We start from the raw sequence: 10,483 nt of genomic DNA on the forward strand, positions 1-10,483 counted from the left end.
TGTGTCATACCGTGCGCACCGTACTTTGTCATACTGCACCGTACTGTGTCATACTGCACCGCGTTGTGTCATACTGCACTGTGTTGTGTCATAATGCACCGTGCTGTGTCATAATGCACTGTGCTGTGTCTACTGCACTGAAGTTGTGTCATATCAAAAATTCCTGCTGTGGGCCATATCATATTCAGTGCTGTGTCATTCTAAACCGTATGTGTCATACTGCACCATGCTGTTCAATAATTTATCTTACCATGCCGTACTGCATGGCATTGTGACATAATGCACCGAATTGTAAAGCATACTTATCGTACCGTGGGTTTCTGTACCTACACCTTTGCCAAACTGTACCGGAACGTGCCATACTGCATCGTACAGTGCCATCCTGCACCGAATCGTGCTATAAAGCTCCTACTTTACACAACACTGTATTGTGCCATAATGCAATAAAACATTTCCATCCACAACCCACAATGCATTCCCAACTTCCACCACATCTTCAGTAATAACCAGAATTGTAGCAAAATGCTACCAACTTCCTTACAATTAAATCTCATTTATTAATACTATAAATTTTACATAACATTTCCAGTTATTCACATGAACAAATTCAAGCACGTAACGCCAACAAATATAGCTCCACTCGGAAAACGCCACAACAATCTAGCCAATCTAATCAAAAAGAAGAACAAACTCAAAAGCCAGCCGTAATAATTTCACACGAAAACAAAAGTTGCACCGGTATCATCAGCAACAGAACATCATCAACAAACACCGCAGCCATTCCAATTACATCATCAAATTCAAAGTCAAAGCATTCCATCCACCGGTTTAAATACGATAACGCATACAATAAGTTCACAGAATCATCAACAGCATTCACAGCAACATTCTCACCAGCAGCCAAATATAGGACAACAATTGTGGACATGTGAGTTGTGTAATCGTATATTGCCAACGCGAGAAGAGTGGACGGCGCACGCAAAAGCACATATGGAGGTGAGGAAGAGAAAAAATGAAAGACAGGAAATACTTGTGACTGACTTACAAGTTATTTCTGATTTAATTTATGGATCATTGAATTTATAATTGATTATTATCATAAATTATATTGCAGTATTGACACAACCAAAGTGTTATAACGACTGTACCGGCACCAACATTATCTTCAATTCCGACAGTGACGTCATCGCAACTTTTATCAACAGACCGCTTCAATTGATAATCAACATCAGGCACAGCAGCTTAATTACATTATTTTAGATAGCAACAGTTATAGGCAAAATTATATTGAGGAGGTGAGTAGGAAATGGTGAGATGGGGAGGAATAGAAGGAAGTTATTGATTGTAACTTGGGATTAAGGTGGGAATGACTTCCGAAAAATTCAGATTCTCGGGCGGGATTAGTAATATGTATGTCTAGGCAAGGGATAGTCTGAAAATTTATTGAGTTAGGGGAAGTTCATTGGGTTGATCCCAAACACCCAACCAGAACCCCAAACACCCATCCAGGTGTTCAAACCTAGTCTAAATTGGCATGCTGTTGGATTCAATTGACGAAAGTCCGCCGAATCACAGCCTCCGCAAGATACCACCTTCTTCTGATGGGCCCTTCTGCAGTCTGCCACCTTCCACAGATTGCCCCTTCTGCGGATTGCAACCGGTTGCTACCTTTAGCTGATGGTCCTCTTCTGCGGGTTGGAATCTGTTGCTACCTTCTGTTGATGGCCCCTTCTGCAGATTGTAGCCAGTTGCTACCTTCCGCAGATGGTCCTCTTCTGAGGATTAATCAATTACCGCCAATGACCTTCCCAATTTGCTTAAATTTGCTTAAATCCAAATATATCTGTCTATTATTAAGAAGCTTAATTCAGAAAATCTTGGGAATACAAATCCCGAGTGACACAAATGAAGGAGGCTTTAACACGGAGCTTTTAAGGCTCCATTCTTTGTGAATGTAGCAGATTCTTTGTGGATGTCGCTACTTTTGTTGACGTAGACGCTTATCTGTAGATATAGCCGCTTCTATGTGGATGTAGCCGCTTCTATATGCATGCCATATAACAAAAGGTAGCTACATAGAGGCGACATCCAGTTAATTGCCATTAAAAGAGATTTAGCGGTGCCTTCTTTGTTTGCGTCGCTTGGGTATCAAAAAATGGAATAAATCTGAGTGGACAAAAATACGTCATAACTAGTTGATGACTAGTTCTAACATTAGCACATCATTATGGTCCACTCGGGAAATAGATAGACATAATCCCTAAAAGTCAATATATCCTAGTCAGTCATAAATGACATTCCTAAATGATCAAAAATAAACAATTCATGTCAGCTATTCTGAAGGACAAGCCTAAAAGTTTTCCAATTAAGATGCTGTCACATGCATGCTGTGATAGAATTTGATTGTCTAATGCCAATTGCTTGTCCAATGTCAATTGCTTGTCCGATGCAGTCTTATTAAATAATAGAAATTGCAATTATGCTGTTTCATAATAGCCTATATCTTGCACTTTTATTACCAATTTATTCAATATCTAATAACATCACATTAAAGATCATAAAGCATAGCCAATTTCTAATAATCATTTATCCTCCTCGTATTAGGTTACACCAATAAGAAATGACGATTCGATAATCAACACATCAACCCAACAAACACCAAATGCATCAACAACATCAACATCATCATCAAATGCAACAACAGTCGTTGCTTCAAATCAATCCATTTCCTCATCATTAACTTCCCAATGCATTTTATGTCGCGAGATTTGCGTCAATAAAAATGACTTGATACAGCATTTGCGTAATCATCTAGCGGATGATAACAAGACTTATGTCATTAATTCCACTAATTCAAATGTAACAATTGCTTCCGGTATACAAGATCCAACAACACAAACAACAACAACAACTATAACTGTACCCAACTCATTGGTTGATTTATTAAAGTTGGACAATAAGGAATTGTGTGCATAAATGTAATAATGTTTACATTTTTTATTCAATTTTGATGCTGATCGACAATTTTTCTAGTCTTGCATAACAAATTGGAGTTCAAAGAAATTACATTGTGCATCCAGCATTTAAAGTTTATTTCAAGTTCAATTGCAAATTATGCAAGAAATGGAAATAAAACTTTCCATTTTTTATTCAGCATGACACAGCTAATAAGTATACAAGACATAATGAGTAATGGCAAATTTATAGAAATGAAGTAAAGAACACACCCAACTGATATGTATCTCCTTTTCCTATATCATTATTATATTATAATTTTTTACTTTGTCTTGATAATGTGAAGACATAATTGAATGTTTTTTAAATAATGGAAAAAACAATGGAGAGATGTATAGGAATAACAAAAATAATTTTAAATGACAAGTCAGGTTGTTTGAGTTGTTTCATATTTCATTATCACTGAAAGGGTGGAATGGAGTTTTTTGTGGGTGATGGAAAATGAGTTCTATTGATGATTTATATGGAGCACTTCATTAATTGTGTTCAGAGAGGAGATAAGAAGCACATGGGAGGTAAAAACGATTTATCGAAAAAAAAATTGCTTACAAATCTATTTGAAGACCTAGGCAGTTCTTGCGATAAACTACCCGATAAATACCCGAGCGACACAAATTAAGAATAATCTACGAAGGATCCTTCAAAGCTCCAAGACAATCAACTTTCTTGCCGATAACCATTGATATAGACAAACTTAAGTTCTAAGCGTAGCATATACTATATTTCTAGGATTAAACTAGGATATACGACATATTCCTGGAGTAGTGTAAACCTAAGTAACACCGAACAAATGACCCTAGGTCTGTCACTGTACCAGTTACAAACATTTCAATCTAGAACTGAATGATCCACTTGCATATGACTAGCCATTCCAAATCTTACCGATCATCAAAAATTTTAAGTTAATTGAATATATTTGACTAATTAAATGTCTAGTCAAATTGCATCACGAAGGCAATTACTGGTCCTAAAAGTCTCTGTAGAGTGGAATCTCTAGTTTTTTTTTTTTTGTTGACTAACTATATATGCAAATCTCATATTGCGAAAGTTAGGTCTTTGTGGCCGAGTGGTGAGGAAACAGATCCGGATATCTGTATCTTTCTTTTGTGAGTATGTGGGTTCGATTCCCACCAGCGAACGATCATTTACATCATAATCGATAAGACAAGGATTAGCCCAATGCTAACGACATTACACAGACAAAGAGTATACTGGAAGTAATGGTCGAAAATCTATGACATAGGCGTAGCACATCTTCGGTCCTATGTCAGATTCAATAAAATTGCTCCTCAGACTTGATTCAAGTCAAACTGGGGTCGGATTTTCATCCATTTCAATGTCGTGTGGTTTCCAGATAGCTAAACAAGAACTTACCAACTAAGAAATATCAAAAGTAACTTCAGACGCGATTAATTTGACAAAATTGTATTGATAGTATCAAATCATCATTTTTCATTCCTCACAAACACACTACAGCAGCCTCTCAAAACCCATAGTCCCCCCAACAATATAGCAGTAATATTAATTGTATAGTAAAAAATGTCAGTGAAGCATAAACAATAGAATAAAAATTCTAGAGCAATGGCAAAAAAAAGATGCATTCAATTATAAAAAAAAATGGATATGCAATTTTATAGCCAATAAATTAAAAAAAAATTAAACTATGATATCAATTAGCATTATCGTCATTATAATTACAATTTACAGCAACAATAAACAACATAATTATAACTAACTAATTACCGTTTTATGCATATATAACATACAATATAGTTGATAGAATACGCAGACACAACCACACGAGATGTATATAGATAATAATTTAATAATCCAAAAAAAAAAACGAGAAAGAAAGTAAAAAAAAAAATCAATTTTATGTTCATTTAGTGAGAATAAAAAGAAGGAAATTATCAATTGAGCAGTAATGAAAGTGAATGTTTTGAATTATTATGCAAGTTTAATGTTGAATGTTTTCAATGTTTTCATAAGAATCTGCATTTGTAAAACAATCAACATAAAATTCTTATAAGATTTTTAAATTTCAGAAATTCGTTATGAGTAATTAGGTTCCAAAAAAATTGTTCCTTACTTCCTTGCTTCCCATTGTCGCCAATGCCGGTCATTGTCACCCTTTGCCACCCATTGCTGCCCATTGTCGCCCATAGTCGCCCATTGCCGCTCATTGTCGCCCATAGTCGCCCATTGCCGCCCATTGCCGCTCATTGTCGCCCATAGTCGCCCATTGCCGCCCATTGCCGCTCATTGTCGCCCATTGCCGCTCATTGTCACCCATAGTCGCCCATTGTCGCTCATTATCGCCCATAGTCGCCCATTGTCGCCCATTGCCGCCCATTGTCACCCATAGTCGCCCATTGTCGCCCATTGTCGCCCATAGTCGCCCATTGCCACCCATTGTCGCCCATTGTCGCCCATTGCCGCATTTAGAGTTCGTCGGCAGCTGGAGCTGTCTTTAGATAGCTTCAGCCAGTTCCTAATTTCCAGCACTTTTGCATCGTTGCTCGCACAGCACTTCCATGAGCTATTAGGCCTACCTCGTGAAATTTGTTACATCAAGTCGTAAATTCCATTCCAAATTAAGTCAAATTATAGAGGTTAAGTTGGCGGAGCTGATTATTCGTCTATTATGTTAACACGACATGCGTCAGAAGATTTAATGCTTAAAGATACACTACATAAAACCTACAATCGGAATTAGAAAGAAAGTGAAAATTTTTTTATAAAGTAACGAACAGTGGCTCATATGTAAATAATTCATGACGCTCGCTCGAGTGATCACCAAAATATATGAAAAAAAAAAATTAATTTTAGACATGTGAATCATAAATGCTCAAATTGTTTTCTTTTTGGTGATTAAGCGGTCATTATGCATGCGATTAGTGGATGATGAGTTTATGAGGATTTTTTATGTAATTTTATTTGAAGTTTTTGGTTTTTGGATGAAGTGTTAAGCGATCAAGTGGAAGTAATGAGGTGATTATAAATTGATTTGTTCTTCCGTTTATTTTTGAATTTATAGACAGTCATGAATCATGTTGTGGATTATCTTATGGACTTTGGTCTCCCTTGCTTACTTTAATTGCCGTACAGATCATTTTGAGATCCATGAACTCTCTCAGATGTTGCTTGTAACAGGCACTATTAGTTGGCTACCGTTTTCCAATTTCCAATGCCAATTACAATGCTTTCTTTGTCAACATCTTCTGTCCACGAATTCTTTGAACGTTCTCATGATCTCTTGCCAAAAGATGAAACTACGTTGTAGATTATCGTGTCTAGTTCCTTAAATTCTGTGACAATCTCGATGAAACTATTAAAAACAACGGATATCAATCTACATTGAGGATTAGGGAAACCGAAGTTTGGTCTTCGAAGCTATCTAAATGTCAAGCGTGTATCTTCATGTGTTACCCCCTGTTGCCACTAAAAATACCGCTGACTACCGAAGCTGTGCTGTGATATGGACTTAAAAAGGTAAACTAAAATCATATTCATGCAACTCACTTTTAAGGTTTCAGCTCCAAACACAAGCTAGGGATAGTTTTCATACAACATGCTATCTTCGAACACAACCTGAAGAATATAACAGTCTTCATGACTGTCAGAGTAAAATCTCTGTGACCGAATGATTCGGCCACAGACCGGATATCTGTATCGCTCTTTTGAGATTGCCTGGGTTCGATTCTAATCAGAGATCGGCTTCAATATCATTATATTGCTCAATGTTATTCAAACTGTGTGTCGCGCCACACTAGTGTGGATCCTTGATATGACAACTGCGGATTCTTGATATGACAAGAATTCACACAATACTCTCACGATATTTTCACTTCAGAACATTGCCTTCTTAACCTCAAACCATTAAATGCATTCAAAATATGCAAAATAATTTATACCTACATATAATTTCCCACAAACCTGTTTTTAAATTCAAATTGTTCAAGTTCATCGACATCACACAGTTGTTTATCTCTCTCTCATTATTCCGTAACATTCAATTGATCTCCACTTTTCGATTTAATACTTAAAAGCAGCTTAAAACAATGACTTTAAAAAAATTATGAAAATTTTAACATTTGTCACCCACCAATTTCATGCTTAGTGAGTTGCTTTGACAGAAAATAATATGTAAACGAGCAAAAACGACATGAACATTAAACAGACCAAGAAATTTTAAGCAAAATTGAAAAAATAAATTGGAGAGATGTTTGAAAATAAGAAGTAATGACATAAAAATCAGCAAATTGAGATGAACAATAAGAAGTGAACAGCTATTGTTAATACATGGATCGTCCTTTTGGATGAATCAATCAATTTATTATTATCTATAGAAATGTCTGTAGCAGAGACGGAATGAGGATTTTATGAAGAAGCCATGCCATACCATTTCTTTCATGCAATATCATTGAATAATGAGCCATATCATGCCATATCGTGCCATATCATGCCATATTATACCATGTCATACCATACCATGCTATGCCATACCATACCATGCCATGCTATACCGTACCATGCCATGCTATACCATGCTATGCCATACTATGCCATACCATGCCATTCTGTGCCATACAATACCATGCTGTGCCATACCATACCATGCTATGCCATGCTATGCCATACTATGCCATGCTATGCCATACTATGCCATGCTATACCATACCATGCCATGCTATACCATATCATGCCATGCCATACCATACCATGCGATGCTATACCATGCCATGCCATATAATTCTATACCATACCATACCATACCACTGCACCGTACCAGTGGTGCATAAATACAGTACTATGCTTACGGAGAATGCGGCTCCTGAGCTCATCCGAATCTATAACTGTGAAAATAGATAGATTGATATTACTCAATCACCATTCCTAACTACACACATGACGTCCATAACATCCAATTCCTCTTTTTCATCAATTTGTCCATTATTATGTAAGACATCCACAATAAATCAAATCAAATTGATAAATCTTCGGTCAATTAGGTAATCAATAATTCCTTTCAACAAACAATGTCTTAATCTTTCTCAAATCTTTCTTTCCTTCCTTCCTCCAAAACATCGTTAAATGTTAAATAAAGCAATTCAATTCGACTTAATATCCTATGGAGAAATGATGAGGTTTAAAATCGATTCAACATGACATTTTATTGAGCAGGAAAGTCAAAAAAAGTCAACCTAGACATTGAAATGGCATAATATTGAATGAAATTTGAGGTGCTTAATGAGATGGAAAAGCTAAGAAGGCGAAAAATATCTTCGGAACAAAAGTATAAAAAATTGAATTGAAATGTTCCAATGAACTGTATCATGTATTGTAAGGCAAGGTGTATTCACTCAAATAATTCTGGGAACTTTTCTCTTTTGAGAAGTTTTAAATGAATGCAAATGAGCAGTTTTGATGATTGATTTTCTCGGTATGGTGATTGAACTTGGCAGTTCACGTCGGTCCGTCAAAGGGAACAGACGTGTTTTTGATTCGCTCCGCAATTAATTCAAAATTCTCAAAAGCTCCAGATAACAACAACAGAGATTAAAGTTTCGAATCTCAGTTCAACTTGTTCAGACGTGTTTTGACTTGTTCGGCAAAATGGTAGAAACAACAACAAATCTCAACAACGAGGAAAGTAACCAAAAACTTTCGGAAAAACAACCTGAATCTCAACAACAAGATTCAGCACCCGTGACAACTCTCATCACCGAGGATATAAACAACGAAAAGCAACATGACATTGAGATGGAAAATCTCAAAACAAAACAGACAACAATGGATCAATTCGTCCAACCATTAAGGGCAGAAAAACGTCGCAGCCAACTTGAAATCTTCAGTGCGCCAGCCAAAAAGATATCTAGTGCTAGCAAAAAGAAAGATGACAACAAAAAACAATTTGACTTCTCAAATGCCAGGACGAATCTGTACGATGACAGATTGTTCAACTTCAGCGGAGATAACAGCAAAGCACCAGAACAACCAAAACAAAGTGAAATATCATCATCATCGATAGACAACAACGTAACATCACAGCAGAAACCAAAACCACCACCGATCCATATAACTAGTGGTGGAGGACAGGAGATCAGAAGGTTGATGAACCAGATCAACAACCAACCCAGGAGTTTTATGATCAACGTCAAAAAGGATAAACTCAAAACAAAAGTTGTATCAACGGAGAGTTGGGACGACTACGACAGATTCATCAAACTCCTCAGAGAAAAACAACACCACTTTCACACCTATGCAAACCAGGAACCACAGATGAAATTCGTGCTCTACGGACTTCCAATGATGGAGATCGTAGACTTGGAAAAGGAGTTGAAAACGGAAAACATATCACCAGTTAAAATTGTCAAAATGACAATGAAACAAAGGAGACACGAAAACGACGACGACCAGAACTACCTTCTGTATTTTAATAAAGTACAGGAAGGTAACATTTTGGAAAACCTTCGAAAGGTTAACTGTGTCTACGGCTTCAAAGTAAAATGGGCTAAATACAACAACAAGCGTAACGGACCTTCTTTCTGTTCGAAATGTTTGCAGTTTGGTCATGGACAACGTGGTTGTAACAAACCACTAATCTGTTTCAGATGCTCTGAACAGCATGATTCAAAAACCTGTCCTTACATTTCGATTGAAACCAACAAGGTCCCAATCGAAAAACTAAAGTGTCACTTCTGCGGCGAGAAACATACAGCAATCTCACAAGAATGCAACATCAGGAAACAAATAATCGAGAAGTGGAAAGCTAAATCAATGAACGACAACAACCGAAATCAAAACAGACCATCAGGTGAACAACAAAGGAATTCACGAAATCCTGCTGGACAACAAAGGAATTCACGAAATCCTGCTGGACAACAAAGGAATGCTCCACCAACATCAAAAGCAGGTGAACGATCAGGCGGATCTGATCAATTTACATCACAAAGACCAGCTAGGAGTATCCCAGAACCGGTACCAACAACATCTAGAAAACCAGCTTCTGAAACCTCCGCACCAGTCACCATAAAATCGCAAAATAATCATCCACAACAGAAACCCTCAAATCAGGAAATCAAAACAAAACACGAAGAAACAGGAGAAGGGGAAGGAATGGAAATAACAACAGGTCAAAGCCAAAGACCAATAACAATCATCAACAGAACTCAACGCAGGTTGTAGAAATTATGGACCTAGACTTCAATTCACTAACCTTGGAAACAAACAAGGTCGATCCTGAACCTTCATCCAGTGGTAATACAAAGGAACAAATTTCACCAGCCCAAGGCACAATCGATGAATGCATGTTCTTCATCAACTCATTCATCGAAATCATCACCAAAAAGCCAGAGTACCTAAAAGAGGAACAGGTACAACAAGCCATCGGCCAAAAAGTTGCCAAAATCTACATGAGTCAACATGGATTGTAGTCACCAAAGAATCAACGTAATTTACTGGAATG

At 37.0% G+C, this 10,483-nt stretch overlaps 1 protein-coding gene across 1 annotated transcript; it reads left to right on the top strand.

The window, feature by feature from the left end:
• Window positions 1-589: 589 nt before the first annotated feature.
• On the top strand, window positions 590-1,086 carry LOC139085647 (uncharacterized; the record flags this gene model as incomplete). The annotated part of the gene is made up of 2 exons (XM_070633758.1): window positions 590-697; window positions 728-1,086. Coding segments are annotated over 2 exons (467 nt in total), but the record flags the coding sequence as incomplete, so codon positions are not given.
• Window positions 1,087-10,483: the final 9,397 nt, after the last annotated feature.

Source organism: Chironomus tepperi, unplaced genomic scaffold (genome assembly GCF_022539635.2).
Source record: "Chironomus tepperi strain 1889 unplaced genomic scaffold, CSIRO-AGI_Ctep_v1 contig_77, whole genome shotgun sequence".
Classification (NCBI taxonomy): Eukaryota; Metazoa; Arthropoda; class Insecta; order Diptera; family Chironomidae; genus Chironomus; species Chironomus tepperi.